The following is a 21,067-nucleotide window of genomic DNA, read 5'->3' as shown; positions in this document are numbered from 1 at the left end:
GAAGGGAGAAGGTCTCGCCGAAAGCCAGGACCAGGGAGAGACTGCTTCCCACGGAGCTTATGGCGCTTCTTCCGCCCATGCAGGCGCCCCCATCGGAAAGGACGGACGCGTCGTGGACACCCCCGAGGTAGCCCACGCCAAGGCCGCCCACTACGCCGCTATCTCTTCTGCTGGTCATGGTTCTTACGGTGCTCACGGATCCTGGTAATGTCTTCCAGTCTTCCCGATTTTTCCAAAATTTTACTTCCGTACAGTTATTTATTCTTAAATTTTGTGATTCATTTTAGTTTTAAGAAAATATAAAAATTGTGGTACACCTTCCGAGTTTTTTTTGTCATGTATTCGCAGGCAGAAAAACGAACTTCGAAAGAATGCATAGACTGTAAAAAAAATATATGTATATATTTATATTTAAACTGAAAAAAATTACTATTAACATATACCAGTGCTTATAATATGACATGTTATTTTTATATTATATCTGTTATACCTGCACGAGTAATAAAACGAAATTGTCAATAGGTGTCCGAACTTGTTAAGTTCTTGAACCAAATTAGACATCTATGGACAAAATATAAGTAAAAATGTTATTTTAAAAGTGAAGTATATACAGTGAAGTTTATACATGTAGATAGCCGGTATATTTTAATGATTTGGCTGGTCTCATAAACAACTTCTAAAATATAAGACGAGGAACGTTATAAGCCTTGTGTATTTTTAAAAGGAAGACAAACATTACCGGGTTACTAATAAACTGACCACATTTGAAAATCTCGTACCCCATCATTAAATAGCGTAAGATGTTTCTTATGGAATGAAGGAGGTCTTAGCTATCTCAGGAATTGAACCCACGACATTTCCAACCAGTGAGACGATGGTATCCCCAATTGTTAATTGGTATGTTGTGAGGCTAAGGGTAGTGGAGAAGGGAAGGATATGGGAAAGAGGAAGGTAGGCGAAAAAAAAAACTGGAAGATATTTTTTTTAAAAGTGTTTTAGTTCAAAAAGTTTATATTCAAATTGAATTCCACAATAAAGGTGGAAACACATTATTAAAACCCGATGCGACCCGATGAAACGCGATGCGTGTTGAGTCGAATCAAATGTATTGTTTTCTTATGACCAGAATCACACTATGAACATCCGACATGGCGTCGCGTCGGATGTTCATAGTGTGATTCTGGTAATAAGAAAACAATACATTTGATTCGACTCAACACGCATCGCGTTTCATCGGGTCGCGTCGGGTTTTAATAATGTGTTTCCACCTTAAATGTTCAAAACTTTCCATCCCGTATATTATTTGTTTTCGTTGTGTGAAACGAATTGAAATTGTATTTTGTAAGATTTTAAAAAGAGGAAAATCAAAAATATTAATTTATAAAAGTACGTTATTGCCGATAAAACAAGGAGGTGGTAAAAGAATATTATTTCGTTCATGGTTATTCAGAAATGATCACTTAACATGGATAAAACCATTTCTAGCAAGGTATAATATCAGATTTTCACGGCCGAAAGTATTATAGTGATTTGTTTTTGGGGTATTATGCCGTGTCGCGCTATTTCCTTCTTTAGCCAACGTTTCAACAGTATTGCATTCTCCATCATCAGGGCAGATCTGTGAATCAAAACCATATCACTATAATCATTTCTAGCAACTTTTAATACTGAACGGTGATCTTTAACCATAGAAACACTAAGAGTCTCTACTAATGTTACGAGTTTAGCATATTATTTAGGTTTTTAACATAATGATTCTTAGGTTTCTCCAAAGAAGAAATTTCCTCACTTATTCGAATGAGGATTGGACATTGTTCCGTTCCTTTTCACCTTTTTAAAATTCACGTGCTCGACTCCTCAGATTGTATATTCTGTGTTCTAGAAGTGGAAACTTTAGATCACATATTTTTGGTTGACCCTCTCTAAACAAATATCATCTCTTCTATCAAGCCTTATCTAACATTTGCCTACCCTCCATTCAACATTTAATCTATTCTAAGTCTGTACGTAAATTTACCTTCCCTCTCTCCATAATTTGAAATAATGTCCTAGGATACCATTGAAGGGTAAAAGCCAGAAATATTTGGAAAAAACACAATTTACAGCATTCTTCTAGTATCACCTGGTGCCTCAACAACATCAAGCACACACCCGCTTCCTGGGATGTGTGCTTCTTAAAACTAGAAGCACATTCGCGAAACGAAAATTCTGGTTCATCGCTACTAAAATATACGATGCATTGAACACCGATATAAAGTCAATTAATTATATATCCATTTTTACTATCCGTGTTCAACATTGGTTATTTAAAGGGGATGAGCCTTCTTTTAAAAATATATGAGTTCTCAACAAAATCAACATAAAAAAGTAACTCTTTCATTTATTTTACCAAATTTAAATGTCACCTTAAATAGGTAGGTACATTTCTAGGTAAGTACATACCAAAATTAACCATTTTAAGGAAAATAATTTGGTATAATTTTGGATGTATCTTAATTTTAATAATTTTATTTTCTTTAAAATATCTTTTTTTATTTATTTCTATTACGGTTTCTATAATAATATGTGTTTTTTAAATTTTTGTTTTACTGCTATTGTAATGAGCCTAGTATAGAAGTTGAAAAAATCACCAAAATTGTAATCTTTTAAAATTAATACCAAATACCTATAGTGCTAATTAAACACGAAATGATGTGAGATGAATAAATTAGATAATATTAAAAATAACACAATTGTAAAGCCAACAACAGTGTGAGAAAATAAAACGGAATGTGTAATTTTAGCCATTGCAAATTTTCTAAAATATAATATGATACATTTTTTATAATTTTACAAGTATTATACTGTACAATTTGCTCCAAAGGAAATAATTCCCTGTTAAGTTGATTTTCTGAATCAGAAGCACAAATCATTCTTCATAATTATATTTTTATCTTAAGGCGATGAACTACGTCGTTTAATATTTTAAATTGAGCCGCTATCAATAACAACCCTTACGTAGATGGCGATAAGGTTTAAATCCACGCTGGTGTTAAGCCTGTTTTGATTTATGCAAGAAAAAACATGACCAAAAAGTGCATTTTATTTTATTTTGTGGATGTTCAGGCATAAATATTTAATTTATATTCGATCATTTTATAAATAACTTAATTTGTCACATTATACAATAAAATCATAACCGAAAATGGGTTTGTAAGAAGGAGATTTTAAACTTTAAAGCTGTTTTCATAGACCTTATAAATTATTTTTTTCTGGGCTTATAAAAAGACTGATCAAAAAAATATTCAATTATTTAAAAGGCCAAGATGTATTCTACTCGCAGTATTTAATTAAAGCATCAGAAACATTTCTAGGCGACCAAATTTTCATACCAAAACACATGATTTTGCATTACTACGTATGGCATCGCCGTAAAAATGTCCATACCAAAGTGATATGCGACATTTTGAGACAATGAGACGAGAATCACGATACCAATATCCAGAATAAAATTAAGAATTCTGTTTCGCCGAGGTTGTCAGATTACGTAGACATGTCCTAGATTGAACCTGAAAAGCTGACTTTTGACCATGTAACCCAAACAACAATCACTGCGTGATCTGAATCTACATTATCTGCACTGACCCGCGGCAAGGCAAGTCAGGTACTACGAGTAGGACTAGGTGACAGAATGCACTTACTAAAAAGACATTACGATCTTATTTATCTTTGTTTCGTGGATCTGATTTTTTGATTAACTGGTTTATTAATTGAAAAATAGACAACTCGTTTTAAGAAGACAATAACTCCCCTCCAATTATACCTACTTTTAAGGTAATTGTCTGGGTATATAGAGTAGTGAATGTGCAATTGTTAGTCACAAGCAGTTTTCGTCTTAGAAAAGGCTCACACATCACAATCAACATGAATCCAATCGTGAGTGTAATTTAATAAAATAATTTAATAATAAGAACTAAGTTTGAAGTGAATGTGAAGTGAACATTTAAAAGAATTGTGATTGGCGGTGAGATATAATATCAATAATTGGTTTTCTTTTTTCAGTTCTTCGCCGCTTTCTTGAGTCTGGGAGCCCTCGTCTCCGGCTTTGCTCTGCCTTACGGCAGCGAGGATGGACAGTGGAAGGGAGAGGGTCTGGCCGAGAGCCAGGATGATGGACAGTGGAGCACTGGACACGATGCCCAAGTAGCCTCCATCTCCCATGGAGCTTACGCCCATGGAGGTGCCCCCATCGGAAAGGACGGACGCGTCGTGGACACCCCCGAGGTAGCTCACGCTAAGGCTGCCCACTTCGCGGCTATCTCTTCCGCCTCCAAGGGACCTTCTGCTCATACCGCTCAGACATACACCCCAGCCACATACACCGCCTGGTCTCCAGTCCAGAACGAAGGTCAATGGAAGGGAGAGGGATACTATGCCAACGCTGCTCCCATCGCTACTTATGCTCCTGCTCACTACTCTCACGAGGACGAGGGACAATGGAAGGGAGAAGGTCTGATCGAAAGCCAGGACAACAGCCAATACAACGGACAGTATGAGCACTACTCTCCCCTCATCGCTACTCACGCCCCAGTTCCCGCTCACTACGCCCATGAGAATGAAGGACAATGGAAGGGAGAAGGGATTGCTGAGAGCCAGGACTTGGCTGGACACGCCAGCTATGGAGCTCCCCTGCATGCTGTCTACAACCCGGCTGCCCAAAGCGACGGCCAGTGGAAGGGAGAAGGTCTCGCCGAGAGCCAGGACCAGGGAGAGATCACTTCCCACGGAGCTTATGGCGCTTCTTCCGCCCATGCAGGCGCCCCCATCGGAAAGGACGGACGCGTCGTGGACACCCCCGAGGTAGCCCACGCCAAAGCCGCCCACTACGCCGCTATCTCTGCTGCCGGTCATGGTTCTTACGGTGCTCATTGATCCTGGTAACTTCATCCAGCCTTTTTCCAAAATTTTACCATTGTATACTAGTTTATCATTTTATTGTGTGATTCATGTTAGTTTTAAGAAAAATACAAAAATTGTGATAATGTAGAAGTTATTTGTTTTACTTGTTAAATTTTATTCTTTAATCTCTTAGATGTTTTTTATGTGAACATTATACCGCATAAGAGTCTCAACTGCTGCCAACCGTCTGGAGCCGGTGAGACTATGGCATCCCTAATTGGTGTATATTGTGAGGCTGAAGGTCGTGGGGTGGGGAAGGAGATGGGCGAGAGGAAGGTGGGGGACTACCTGACTTGTCAGATCTGGCCACCAAACACGACCGAAGCGTTTCAATTCTGAATGGAGGTCTTATACCAGGGCGATACTAAGAGTATCTTCAGCTCTGGAACGTGCCGCAAGTACACAATGTATTATTTAAAATGAAGAAATTTTAAAATGACAAATAATCAAATAAATTTTTCTTGCGCACGCCCGGTTTGAACCTGCGACCTCCGGCTTGCTAATCGAGAATTCACAAAATTTTTAACACTGTATAGTAATTCAATCATTTTATTTTGTGATTTGTGTAAATATTAGGAAAAATTAATTAATTATGAAAAACAAATGAAAGATTAATGCATTTTTTTTTTATTCTTTCATCTCTAGGACACCTAGAGACATAATTTATCAATGCTTGGATATCAGTTTACTTAAATTCAGTATAAAAAAAATTAAATGCATACATTGCGCATTCTGTCGTACAGTGGTTCCCAAACCTTTTTCTTTAACTCTTTTTAAAGACAATATTTTTTTGTACCAAAAAACAGATTATATTTATGCTGATATCTTTACGAAAGTACACGTTCAAAAAATTGGTTTCAAAATTATTTTTGTTACAAATTTTATGATTCAAAATTAATTGATACAAAACCTAAATCATGCAGCATGAATTTACTTTATAATAATAGGGTTTACGACTAGTTTGGCGGCCTCTGTTGTCTTGGGGTAAGACTCTCGACTCGCAAATCCGGAGTTGGCAGGTTCATTTGATCAATTTGTTTTGTTTAACAATTAATTCAATTGAAATAAAGATATTAATACATTTACAACACGCTCCAGAATGGAAAATGACACTCCAAGTATCCTCGTGAAAAGAATTGAAAATTTGCTTGAAATGGCTTTAGCCGTCTTTCATGACCAGATTTGAATAGCCACGTTACATATGTACCTACTTTCATCTGTCCCATCTTAGTCCCCACCAGACTACTTCAGCCTCACAACATATACCAATTGTTAAAACATAGCCAAAAATATGAAGATGAGCACATACCTTTTTTGCCGATAATAATAATAATAATTGGACAATTTGTGTATCGCCGCTTTTGTGAGATATCACCCCAGGGTCGATGATTCCGATCATCAACTGTTTCAAAGTGTTTTCGTCACACTCAGTAACTGGTGTTTTGTCAATGATGTGATGCAAAAAACCTCACTGATTCCATGCGGCTGGAAACAGCAAAAATTAATAATGTTTGTGGTATCCACAGACATAAGAATATATAGACAAGAAATTAAAGGTGAGGGGTAAAATTAACTGTTGAAGAACGAAGGGGGTAAAGCTGACTGTGATTCGTCAATAAATCATTCTGACGGTATATAGGCATCTCGCATTTTAATATCACCATTTAGTTCTTAAAAGTAAAATCTGCTTTTGAATTAATAGACATTTTTACATGGGAGCGCAAATTACTCGCCACGTTATGAACAAATTTGCGAAGTCCAAATTCGGCAAAAAAAATTTCTTCTATTTTCAGAGTCGAATATTTTGTTTACGTATTTAGTTAAGACACTTTTATAAGTGTTCATAATTTACTTCCCAGTAACAACGATGCGCACACTTGAGAATCGCTACATTCGACCAGATGTATCTCGATGTAATAGTATATGTTTCTACAACTGATTCATATTATACGATGTGAATAAGCTTAAAATGATGCTTACATATGGAACGTAATACGACAATTGGGTTTATTCTCTTTTTCACATCTATTTTTACAAGTTTTCATATCACAAGCCACTATTTTGCCGTGTTATTTCATGAAATGCCTCGACCATAGCACGACGCTAGTTCGAACAAGAATGATGACGTCACATTCTCAAGATTCACGGGAAGCCATACGCGAGCCCAGCCGGCTCCAATGGAACCGGTATGGGGAGTGGGGAATAATACGCTTTTAATCACTTAGGGCAGGTCTACTAATATTCATATGTCTATGGTGGTATCAAATAATAGCGCTAGGGTCCACTTACGATTTTCATATATAGAGAGTTGGCACTGTAGAGAAAGTTTATATTATAGGAGGTTGACTAAACTATTATTCATTTCAATTTTAATATTTATGGCTTTAAAATTATGAACACAACACAACCTACATTCAACAAACATGATGATGTGGAAATCAACAAACGTATTCAACAAAAATGAAGATGAAGTAATAAATAAACGTAGTCAACAAACACGAAGATGAGAAAAATCACGATGTAAAACCAACACATCTTTTTTTACCAATGATCTTAAAATTTTTCGTGCTATTTAGTCTGTTTCCGATCATCAACTGTTTCAAAATGTCTTCGTCAAACTCATTAACTGGTGTACTGTCAGTGACGTGAACTTAAATATTGAAAATTCTTTCACTTTAAACTTACTTCGAAATAGAATTATGAAGAATTTTCCTATTTTATTAATAATTCTGTTCTTAAAAACAATCTTCCACAAGAGATCTATGAATCACAATTGATTCTAAATTCATATTTGATGTACACATTAATTGCTTTAGGTACAGATCACTGATGGAATTTTTTAACAGAATATGTAAACCTTACAAATACCCTCAATCACTTTTAACCCTTTACTTTGCTTTAATTAGAAGTAAACTTGAGTATGGAAGCACTATTTGTAATTCAAATTACAACCATCTTAGATCATGCGACGTACGTCTTAAATACTTCAAGATTAATCTACTCAAAATTAGAAGATATCTAGTATGTTTACTTGAAATAATTCACGGCCATCTTGATGCTGCATTATGTCTTAGCAATATGGAAAAAAATGTACTCAATTCCCATTGTATAGCATGTTTCATCTGAATACATTTAAAAATAAAATGACCTATTTTAGTCCTCTGACCCAAATGTGTCGACTATATAATAAGAAAGAGTGTGCTGAAGTAGACATTTTCGTCATTAATTTATACGGATACAGAACAAATGTTCTGACATTGCTAAACAACAGTTGCGCTGATTATATTATGTATTAATTGCATCCCTAATTGTGTCTCTTAGTTTTTTGTACTGTTCGTCATTTGAATGAGCTCTCACATATATTTTTTTATTTCGATTTGTTTTGTTGTTGAATCTTTATTTGTTTTATTATTAACCTCATTTAATTACGAAATTTAATGTAACCTAGGTCTGAGTAGATTTTTGTACCTATTTGTGTATTAACTGAGTTTTTATAACTGGATTGTCCTCACGGTAAAGACATTTGTAAAAAAACAGTGTAAATAAACCAATACCTACTGTCCGCCTCGGAAGAGAAATCCCTCGTGAGGAGGACTGAGAAAAAACTACTGTACGTTGATTTAAAATGTCATTAATAAAAAAGGTTATTGTCCGTATCGTACGTTACCCCATAATACGTGAATAGAAAGTTTATTGGAAATATTGCTCGTTCATAGGGAAAAAATAACAATATTCTAGAAACGATAGGAAAACCTTCAATTTATCTGATGCATACATTTGGTATTCATAATGTACACCAATTAATTATAAATATTAATCAAAATAGTTATTTAGCATTAAGCTTCGCCTTAACTACGCAACGGATTTTGATAGAGTTTTGACTATCATTTAGAGAATTATATATTTAACACTTGCACATTATATTTATATAAAATACCTCTGACTAAATCCGACAACGGAATTGTATACGTTAAAAGCCATACAGAAAAATTCGCGATGATATACGTCTATCCCTTAAAGATAACCCCCAGCAAAGTCGGGTTCACGTCAGCTATTTAGTTAATAAAATAAAAAATAATTTTACAACAAGAATCAACAATAAATAATAAATTAAATTTTGGTAATTGTCAAAAGAAATTAAAACACCTGAGGCCCTGCGGGTTCCACCATTATTTCAACAATTTCCAGTAGCTAGGTAAGTTTTTAGATTCTCACGGCCAAAAGCATTTTTGTTGTTTGTTTTTGGGGTGTTTTGCCGTGTTGCGCTAACTCCTTCTTTAGCCGACGTTTCGGACAGCGTTGCAGTGTCCATCATCAGGGCAGATCCGGAAGATCCGAAGATGTGTTCTGATCTTCGGATCTTCGGATCTTCGGATCAGAACACATCTTCGGATCTTCCGGATCTGCCCTGATGATGGACACTGCAACGCTGTCCGAAACGTCGGCTAAAGAAGGAGTTAGCGCAACACGGCAAAACACCCCAAAAACAAACAACAAAAATGCTTTTGGCCGTGAGAATCTAAAAACTTACCTAGCTACTGGAAATTGTTGAAATAATGGTGGAACCCGCAGGGCCTCAGGTGTTTTAATTTCTTTTGACAATTACCAAAATTTAATTTATTATTTATTGTTGATTCTTGTTGTAAAATTATTTTTTATTTTATTAACTAAATAGCTGACGTGAACCCGACTTTGCTGGGGGTTATCTTTAAGGGATAGACGTATATCATCGCGAATTTTTCTGTATGGCTTTTAACGTATACAATTCCGTTGTCGGATTTAGTCAGAGGTATTTTATATAAATATAATGTGCAAGTGTTAAATATATAATTCTCTAAATGATAGTCAAAACTCTATCAAAATCCGTTGCGTAGTTAAGGCGAAGCTTAATGCTAAATAACTATTTTGATTAATATTTATAATTAATTGGTGTACATTATGAATACCAAATGTATGCATCAGATAAATTGAAGGTTTTCCTATCGTTTCCTTTGAGTAGAATATAAAGAAAATGTAAATTACTCAATAAAATATATTAATGTAAAGTACTAAAAAAGTATTTTTAATAATTTAGGCAACAACTTAAAAAATACAGTATTTTTGTTAATATTATCTGTGATAGTTTCCCTTGATTAACTTTTTTGCTTTCTTATAAAATTATTTACCAAATAAATAACTCCGTTTGTCAAGCGATTTTAATGCCTGTTACCTACATTCGTGACAATAGTCGTACTAATAGTCAGACAAGAACATACACATTTTTGGCTTGTAGTTTCCTCTTAATAAGAACTAAGAGCACAAACAGACAGACGCGGATAACGATTTGTTTTTTCTAGATCTACGAAAAAACAACACATATAAGGGAACCACACCGCCACACTATTGGACAGCATTGTGACGTAGAAGGTAGAAGCACTGGAAATTGGTAAGGTATTTATTAATGAAGGTCTTGAAGACTCCCGGATTACATGAAGGAGGAAAATCAGATGCCGATAGGTCGTTCCACATACGAGCCGACTTACACAAAAAACGAGTCGAAGAAACGATCCGTTTCCATTTAGCCTACATAAACTGTGAACGGATGTTTTGCTCGTGTCCGTCGAGTTTTATTGCACAAGGGATCAATGCTGCAAGCTCCTTAAAGCAGGCTTCACTAAAATACCTGTAGAACAGACTCATTATGCCTAAGCGATGGCAATCGATCTGTCAACAGACAGATCGCCCTCCTTTGCACATAATAAAATAGGTTTATCAAGTATTTTGGGCCTCCAGCCCAGAGGTGGCTCCCAAATTCGATTGCTGGACGTAATTTGAGATCTGTACAAGGTTAGCAGCTGTAAACTATTGAAGAATCTGCTGGCCCTATACAAGACGCCCAATTTCTTGGAAGCCAGATGTTCTCCTGATGGAGCCCCGATATTTATGTAAATGTAAATAAAGATTTTACCCGAAAATAAATAAATTAATGGTTTTTGCCTGAACTTATGTAAACCTACCTAGAATATTAAACATATGTTTTTCCACGTGCTGCATGGCTGTAGTGAGAGGTCGGTTGAAGGAGACCATTTTACCTCTCCAGCTGAACTCTTCGACTCATCGCCTTGCACCGCAGTGGAAGAGATGGATTCATACGTCCGTCACTCCTGTACACACTTACCCCCAGATTCCTACCAAATCCTTAAACCTTTTTCCTTCGTTCTTCTTCCTTTCCTTAAAAGACCCTCCGCACGGCAAAGATGACACAGCTTCCAAGGAAAATTAGTTTCCTCAGGGCCTCCTGTATGGAGTTAAAGTTTAAAAAACCATAAAAAAATTCAGGAAAGTTGCCCTTAATTTTTCATCCATTTTGACCTCTGAACACCTTGGTTATCAATATGTATACGCTAGCGCTCTAGTCGAGTAGAGATTTTCGCGGATAAATCGGCAACTACAATCACATTTCTAAAGACTATTGAAAACATTCTCTAATCGGCTATTCCAACCAACTGTAACTGTTACCACTTTATGAAATAACGCTTAGCCAATACTTGAACCAACTTGAAAATTGGAATCCAGCATCAACAGCGATCCTCGCTAAATGAGATAGAAGTGCGATTATTAAATTAATAATGTTCTACTCCGATAGATGGCAGTGTCTAAAATTATACAAAAATATGATCAGCATTTTCAAACATTTTAAAGTTTTACTAACCTAAAACAGTAATTTTATAGAAGCCGGAAAATTGTGGTAGAACAATATAATGTTCCCGTAAGGAGGTTTGTAAGGTTTGCTTTACAAAGAATGTGACCACCATGAGATAATGTATCTTCGCTTTCAATTCTTTTCTTTTAAATTTAATTTTTTTTTTATCCTTCTTAAGTAGGATAAAGGGAAAATTGGACATTAAAACAAGGATATTGGTCTACAATACCACTTTTGCATCCCATCTGAATTACTGCACAAGTGTAATCTTTCTGAGTAACAAAACTCAAATTAAGATAATGGAAAAAATCCAGAACAGAGGCATGATATCAATACTGTGTTGTAGCAGGTACACCAGGATAAAAACCATGCAACTTCAACTCAATCTTTTAAGTGTGTGGCAACGATTAGTTTATAATACCTAAGTGTTTATTTATAAGTTAAAAAATAAAATGTAACCTGACTATAATATATCAAAGAATGTTAGAATTAATAATACTACAGTTTATTTATATCCTACGAGAAACTGCAACGATTTTAGGCTTCCTAAAACAAATGTATCGGGAACAAAAAACAATATTTATTATAAAGGTTTTAAAATGTTCAATGAACTCCCGGTAATTGTTAAGGAAGCTGTCTTGCAGTTTTTTGTGGATTATGTCTCAATATTGTGAAGTCCAAATTTTAGTATGTAAGTAGTAAATAATATTATAGCAGTCCTAGAAAAGATATTATAGCTAAATACATTAAAAAAAAAAATTTCTTCTATTCGCTTTTATTATATTACCCATGCAAATAAATATTTTTTTAATGTACAATTTGATATATCGTATAAAGAAAAAAATGAATGTCATCATTACTTTCTTAAAACTGGCCCTGCCTAGTTAGAAACTAAAATTGCCTGGGCCATATTGCAGCTTATCCTAGTCGTAAGCTGTATTTCATATTAACATAGTAATAAACAAAAGATTGAAAATGCTTTGCTTCATTCTAAAAAAAGGGCCGAAACTTTAAAAACTAATCAACTTCTTGTATTCTTCTTTAGTTAGAAGTCAAGTCGAATATAATTCTTCTATCTGGTCTCCTCACTTTAAAATCCACTCTGATTTCACCGAAAAAAATTCTAAGATACATATATTAACTATAAACTCGATCTACCAATAGAAACTACAAATTACAACCACTTGTTGAAAGCATTAAAATTATTTGAACTCTCAGATAGAAGACTAGTATCCGACTTGACTTTTATATTAAAAATTATTAATGGAAGTATAGACAGCCTTGATTTATTGTGTCTAATCTTAATAACCTTCAAAATACCAACGATAACTAATCCATCGAAATTTTTTAACAATCTGTACCCAGCCATGCGTTGCTGTGGCTCGGTCTCTCTGTGCAGATAGAGAAACAATGGTGTGTGTTGCTTTTAAGTCCAACGTATGGCGCTGTTTTGAAAAAAACATAATTTTACCTGTCACAGGTGATATCTTTATAATATAGGATCCATCGAATCCAACTTTGTGTCAAAATTTCAAAGCAATCGGTTAAGAAAGATTTTAGATTTTTAACAAACGAACATTTACATTTTTATTTATAAATATAGATTGCAACAATAATATCAGGACTGAGTCATATAGATATTCGCTTGTACTTAGATTGTATGGAGTTGGCAACACTTGGTTGCAGAAATTGTAGATGTGTTTAACTGCACGGAATATAGTTTTAAGAAGGCTATAAAAACATATTTTTAGTAATGATTACAATTAAGGTTAGCATAGTAAATTTCTTCTCATTGGGTTCTATAAAAATTTTCTTTTTATTATTGTTCCTCTGAATTATTATGTTCATGTTTGAAAGTAAAGTACGTTGTCGTATAATATATATAAATAAATGTAATTACATACCATTTTACGGTTCCATGATAACTCAACACAGTGACAATTCAACACACATTTAAAAAGTGATATAAAGTCATTAGAAACGATGAAAAAAAAATTAAACCTAACCTAACCTACATAACCCAGTTAATATATTTTTTGTTTCATCACATTCCATGACTTTATATAACTTTTTAAAGATGTGATGAATTATCATTTTGATGATTTATCCGGTCACCGTTTTTTCTATATCAAATGTGCAACAAAAAAGAACAAGTCAGAGAATATATAATTACACATCATTTTACACATATCCAATATCCATGCTAACATTATTTGGCCTAATATGTAACTTATAATTTTTCCATATCAAATGTGCAACAAAAAAGAACACTGTAGAAAGCCAGATAATATATAATTACACATCTTTTTACACATATCCAATATCCATGCTAACATTATTTGGCCTAATATGTAACTTATAATTTTTCCATATCAAATGTGCAATGTGGGCCGGACATGTGCACCGAATGCCAAGCACACGTGTACCAAAGAAGGTTCTAACAGGACACCCGGGAGGCAAACGAAAGGCGGGCAGACCTAGGCTGAAATGGGAGGACGATGTCAGGAAAGATGCCAGAGGACTACTCCATGTTGCAGATTGGAAGACGACGGCCGAGGACAGAGGGCGGTGGAGGCTCATGTTAAAGGAGGCCAAGGCTCGAAATGGGCTGTAGCGCCATTGAAGAAGAAATGTGCAATAAAAAATAACACTGTTGAAGGCCAGATCATAAAATAAAAATATTTTATCAGTCTTCAAAGAGGCGCCATTCATAAAAATTAAGAGTGAAACCCAAAGTTTTATTAGCCCAAACGACACTGATATTTATTTCATACATGTTCGAAGCATTAAAGTCCAACATCGCATCGCAAATTATTCTGACATACATGTTAGGTACATTATTTATAAATATATTTATATTTTAGAGATTTGTAATCTACATACTCCCAACTGTTCCCAACCGTCTGGAGCAGGGGTTATAGCTATGGCATCTCCAATTAATTTTGGCATGTTGTGAGGCTGTTGGTTGTGTGATGGGGAAGAAGACAGGATAGAAGTAGATGGGGTAGTACCTGACTATTTAGATCCCGCCACCAAACACAAACTATAGCAATTTCAAGAAAAGATTCAATTCAACGAATGGTGATATTTTACTAGGGCGATACAGATCTAGTATCTTTCACTCTGGAACGTGCTGCAAATCTTCTTTCTAACTAAATAACTAACCATCACGCCTTTTCCACGCAGGGGTAGGCAGAGAGGACGGACCACCAAACAACTCGGTCTTGGCACACACTCCTTGCCTCATTCACATTCATACATACTCTTCTATTATTCTGACTCTTGACATGGCCCGACTCAAGTGTCTGATTCACTTGGTCGTGCCATGTCCTCCTCGGGCGTCCCCGACTTAGACTCCTTTATTCGCTCATTTGCTCTACATGCCCAAACCATCTAAGCGTCCCTTTCTTGATCTTACTCATTACGCTTACATCAGCTTTGCACTCTTTGCGGATTTCCACATTCCTCACACGATCATCCATGGTTTTACTACACATACGCCCCAGGGATCTCATTTCAACAGTATTCAATCTACTTTCATCCTTTCTTTGCCAGTTCCTTTCTTCTTTCTATCCATATAATAATATTATTTAAGTGTCTAGATTTATTTCGATATTGATGAAATTTTGCACACTTGACTTTCAAAACAGAAGAAAGTTCATTGTCCACATAAGATTTCTAAATACCGTTCATTTTCCCACCCCTTTAAAGCTTTTTTGATACTTCTTGACGAGATTTTACACACTTCTATTTTCGCAACTACGTTCAAATAAGAGAAAAATATCTTTTTTCATATAATTTAATTAAAAACACTCTGCGCAAAGCCCGGGCGACGCCGGGTCTCCAGTAAGGATATAAATATAAGATAAGATTTTCAAGTCCCATCACTAAAAAATACATATACGAAAAATACGCTACTTCAAACCCACAAAGATCTGTATAAGAAGTCACACCATGCCATGGTTCGTGTCGAGAGCAATAGGCAAAATACAATGGGTCGCTTATGGACTCCATTAATGCATACCAGTTTTGCACAACACTATTACACGTACACTGGAGTGGTATGGTTTAATAAATTAACGACTGAGATGAGATTAGAACCGGATTTTAATAAATTTAAAAATAAAATTAACTTCACTACAATAAATAATTTAACGAATTAGAATGACGATGATATCTCACTAAATTATTTTATAAATAATTATATAAAAAAACTAAAATCTCTTCACTTTATATGTTTTTATGATTCTTTTTTTCTTCTATTTACATATGTATGTTAAGTTTTTATTATTTTCCCTTTACACACGAGTTTTAGACTCTTGTAAAGGTAAACATGTTAATTTTTATTGAAATATGTTCTTACTATGTAAATTTAAACATTATACTGTATTTTATAAAATAAATAAAAATATTAAAAAAAAAAAAACAAAAAAAAAATTTTTTAAATTTTTAGATAAACTCATATTAATTTTGTTAGAAATGAAAAAAAACACCTTGGATCATACTTAGCGGAAATGTTGCTTGTGTCGTGATGGCGAACTTAGCAAGCAGAGCATTGAACCCGTGATGCCTAGGTTAGAACGGAGCGCTTTTGATCTCTCAGCCACTAAGCTAAAATCAAATGGTTAATTTCAGGAGGTCTTTGACCAGAGTGATACTGACTCACTCCGACTACAAAAACTGACAAAATGTATAGTTTGATTTTTCTATGCTAATAGGACTAACTAAAAGGTACTTTTTAAATATCTCATAATAAAATCGTGATTTTTATATCCAGGTAATATTTTACATCATTCATATGCTTTTCGCTCAAGGCTATTTTAAAAATGATTGTTTTTTAATTCTTTTCAAATACATTATACCTATTTTGTACACCTGCACCTGAGACCTCTCCCCCCTCCCTTGACCTTGACTTGGTCTTGCCAGTTTATGAGTATAAAACACAGAATTCGATTAGATTGGACACAAGTAGTTTTCTTAGCGGATTAGGTCAACACAATGAATCACTTTGTAAGTTTTTAACACTTATAATTTTATTCATATTTAGTAGTGCAACTTTTAGAAAAAAATATTAATATTTCTTTTGATAGCGATCGTTACAATCGATAAATCAATGATTTTCTTTTAAAAGCGCCAATATCAGTTATTCAATTTTCACGAGTCCTGTATATTTGCTATTTTAGCAAGTTTAAATTATAAGAAACGCGATTTTGTGGTGTAATATTGGCCTCCGAAGATCAACAAATCCTTTCTCGAAATCGAACGGTTTTTAGGAAAGGAAAATAATGTATTTCGAAAAACAGACACAGTCCTTTTTGGAAGAAAACCATTGAAATATTTTCATTTTATAACAATACACTAATTATGCTAATTTTTTAACTAGTATTGTTATTCTTTCAAAGAGATGAATCTTCCGAAATATCAATGGTTTTTATTAATCTTTTATAAATATAGTTAATGCCAATATTAATTTATTATTATTATCATTTGCGCTATTCATAAAACATAACCTTGTAAACATAAGTTTATCATTAAAAATAATCAATTGATAACCCCATTTTTTTAAAATACAATCAGATAAATTGAAATCAATTTTTTTTTTTAGCACGATTTTTTTTATTGATTATAGCTTTTGATGATGTTTCACACGTTTGACTTTCCAATAACTTATTTATTCAAGTTGTTTCTTAAAAATAAATTGTTTTCTTTGTTGAGATTTGAAATGAGTTCTTTTTTCCTTTTATTACCAAAGCTTCATAATCTCACACTTATTATTTATACCACAATCAAAATTCAGTATTATTTATAAATCATTTCAGATACTTGCCACATTCCTTTGCACGGTTGCCCTGGTGTCAGGAAATCCTCTGTATGATGATGGCCAATGGAGAGGCGAAGGTCTTACAGAGAGCCAAGACTGGACCAATCAATACCCAGTCCAATATGAACAACCCTTGCCATACTCAACGGAACCCCCATTCATCATAGCAGATTCCCTGAGAGCCATATCCTACGTCGGCCCAGACGGTGTGGTTGTCATCCCAGAGGTGACAGTGAGACGCGCAAGGACCCTAATGCGGCAGCTTGCCACGTCTTCTAGTCCTTGGAATACCAATGTGGCCTGGGTGCCTGTATCACCCTGGGGTCAAGGGGTTGGAAGTGCGCCCCTGGGGGCTGATGGAAGGGTTGTAGACACCCCTGAGGTGGCAGCGGCTAAGGCAGAACACTTTGCAGCCAAGGCTGCTGCTAATGCAGCTACAGGAGTATGGTAGAATGCTAAATAATGAATCATTGAAGACAATGTTAACCGATTACAAACGAAAAATATGAAACAGAAAACATTTAGTCGCATCTGGAACCTCTGTATTTTCTGGGAATTGGTCTGACCACTGATCTATTTCGTCAAATCTTAACGATACACGGAACAGAACAAGGCACATATCTTCTTCTTCGACGATTTATTACATTGATGGGAATAACCTTAAAAACAAGTTAAAAGTAAAATAGGTATTTGAGATATTATTTTTCGAATAAGAACTATCGACATTATCTTCATTTTCTTAAAGCATATTTTATGAATGAATCTTAATGCATGACATGCATGGCAAGATTTTATCCAAATTAAATTGCAATCTAGATAGTGCCTTCAATAAATTAACACATAATTAAATTTATTTTAATATGCGACTTTTTACAAGTCTATGCGATGCGACTGAATTTTTTTCAACTTTCTGTTCCACAATGATTACATATTGCAATTTGAGGTTTTACTCAATAGTTTATTCCACTGTAAAAATATTGAATACTATGTGATGACTCACAGTATGAATGAATCATTTTCATCATCATCGGTGTACAATATAGAAAATATAAACAATGGAGTTGAAACAAAAGTGTTCAAAACATCGTTCTCCCATACCACTGCTAATCGATTCTATCTTTGTTTTTATGTATGACGTTCATTGAAGTTTGTGCCGTAGATCGGCGACAGTCAGCGCGTTTCAATAGCATATCCCAACTATCTATGGGGCACAGTCGGTGGATGATCCTGGTTTTATGTGGAAAACGTCTTACTATTATATTTTAGATTAATAGTTCCTTATATCCAACAAAACAGTGTTCGTCCCCACAATGTTCATTCACCTAATTTAATAGTTGTGAATAAAATGTATATATTTAAATAAATAAATGTGATAAAATAAACTTATGAAAATTGTTTGCTCAAATTTTTGTTTTTTTTTTAATGAAATCAAATATTCATAGTTGATGACAATTTTTGAATTCCTACTTCTTATCCACTCCCATGATTATAAGCGGAAAATGTTGCTTGTGCAATGATAAAGGGCTAGCAAAGGGTGGAACCCACGACGTCTGGGTGGAAACCAGATGCGTTTGTCTGGCTTTATTTTTTTTGCCAGTGGAAGATAAATTTTAAAGAACGCACGTTAGAATTTATTTGTGCACACCGACAGTGGTTCAAAGTGTTTTGAAATAGTTTGAAACACCCGCCTCCCACCAGTCCCTCTTACCCCGTTGTAGTTCTACGATACAGAACATCCTATATAAGAAAGAATAGTTATTTATCATTTTGGTTAAGACATTGATATTACTGGAAATTTAACAATAACAAAAAACTAGTAACGCTGTGCTGCCACATGGCGGGTTGTCTGCATGTTCTGCAAATTTTCTTTTAACATAAAACAGTATAATCCTTCTGTTGGTAAATTTAGTTAAATTTAATTTTTCCACAATGTCTGTCTGTAATGCACTGGTCTCTTCTTCTGATTGTAGCTGCTTCTTTTATTATAATATTTGTCCCCTGGATTATTATTTGGATAAAATTTGGAGATTGGTTTTGTATACAAATTCCAACACATTTGGGTGAGTTAATTTTTATGATGTCTTTAATTCCTCAGAGTCAATTTAGTAAAATTTGTATCTCAAATCAAAGTCAATAACACTGGAATCCCTATGGATTAATAACAAGACTGACACGTTTACAGCACTTCCCTTCTCATCTTTAAAATGATTATTTTTTAATGTGAAACCGTACAAGAACCTCAACTTCTCCCTACTGTATGGAGCCAGTGAGATCATGGCATACCCAATTGTGGTACGTTGTGACAACTGAAGGTAGTGGGTAGAGGAAGGAGATGGTGAAGAAGAATATGGAAAAGTACTTGGAAATTCAGATCTGGTCACCAAACACGGCCAAAGCCATTTCAAGCAACGTTTCAATTCTGAATGGTGGTCGTACATCAGGGCTTTTACTAAGAGTATCTTCCATTCTACAGTTCTTCCTGCATCGACCAGTCTAAAACAATTTGTGTTCGAATTGGATATCTTTAATTAGATTTTTACAGTTCATTATATTCTATATTCTACGGTATTCTCGTGATTAATTTTTGAGTTTCCATGTCGTGTTGATTTTCCAACATTTTTGACATCGTCACAGTGTCCACCATCAGTGCAGAGGTTTTTAGAATCGGCTAAATCTATGATTTGTGAATAGATTTGGATAGTAACGTACTTCGAGAACTTCCACTTCTTTTACCGTGGCAATATTCTCCAAATGTGGAATGGATTTTTTTTACCATGTCCGAGCAATTGACACTTTTGTGAAGTAGATACGTATGACATGAAAAGCAAAACAGTACAAGAGTGTGTTGCTCGATGAATAAATTTAAATATTTCAGTGCGTTCCATTTCGCAATTATTCAAAATGTTGATTGATATTTTTGTGTTAACAAACTTTACAAATAACATTGACCTTGCAAGTATATATTATTGCTCTCTTATATAAATAAAACTGAATAGGTAATACACACACCTTCTATGATAAAGAAATCACTAACCATCACGACGTTTCTCCGCAGGGGTAGGCCGAGAGGATACACTGCCAAACAATTCGATCTTGGCACACACTCCTTGCCTCATTCTAGAACATCGTCCTATACATACTCTTCTGTTGTTCTGACTTATAACATTTCATTACTCAAGTATTTGGTTCACTTGATCGTGCCATGTCTTCCTCGTTTTATTCAACCGTTCATATTCTTAGATCGATTATTCTATATCGCCCGGAACGCACGTCTTTTTTGTCGCGCTAAAATTTTGTTTCTGTTTCCTATTATCAGCGCTTGATAATTAACCGAAATGGGTGACAGTAACGAAATTTTGATTGGGCTTCACCTACTAACGAAAACGATTGAAAGTTTGAGTGACAAAATGTTGTTTTTTGAAAGGGAACAGAATTCCCTTAAAAATTTACTGACAACGTATGTCGGTAGTGTTAAAATGTGTACATGTACATGCAGTGTCTCTTCGTCGAACGCCGCAGGTCCGATCCCCCCGGACCCGCGCGTCTTGCCCGCCGCGCCTGCCGCCGCCGCACTAGCGGTCACTACTTTACTACGCTCGCCCCCCTCCGCCCCGCAGCTCCCAACG

The 21,067-nt window shown here is 35.0% G+C and overlaps 3 protein-coding genes across 3 annotated transcripts in view; all 3 read left to right on the top strand.

The window, feature by feature from the left end:
* LOC149412683 (uncharacterized) overlaps positions 1-21,067 on the top strand; it is a 356,728-nt gene that overhangs the window by 31,601 nt on the left and 304,060 nt on the right. The gene's annotated exons all lie outside the window — the stretch shown is intronic.
* On the top strand, positions 3,872-4,943 carry LOC149412710 (uncharacterized). The gene is made up of 2 exons (XM_089645295.1): positions 3,872-3,915; positions 4,042-4,943. Exons 1-2 carry the CDS (start codon positions 3,904-3,906, stop codon positions 4,909-4,911), a joined length of 882 nt encoding a protein of 293 aa, XP_089501421.1. The 5' UTR covers positions 3,872-3,903; the 3' UTR covers positions 4,912-4,943.
* On the top strand, positions 16,597-18,798 carry LOC149412709 (uncharacterized). The gene is made up of 2 exons (XM_089645298.1): positions 16,597-16,630; positions 17,440-18,798. The coding sequence occupies exons 1-2, from the start codon at positions 16,619-16,621 to the stop codon at positions 17,890-17,892; spliced, it is 465 nt and encodes a 154-aa protein (XP_089501424.1). The 5' UTR covers positions 16,597-16,618; the 3' UTR covers positions 17,893-18,798.

Source organism: Hesperophylax consimilis, chromosome 22 (genome assembly GCF_061612785.1).
Source record: "Hesperophylax consimilis isolate HC1 chromosome 22, BYU_Hcon_1.0, whole genome shotgun sequence".
Lineage (NCBI taxonomy): Eukaryota > Metazoa > Arthropoda > Insecta > Trichoptera > Limnephilidae > Hesperophylax > Hesperophylax consimilis.
This window is presented reverse-complemented; position numbering and strand designations above follow the sequence as displayed.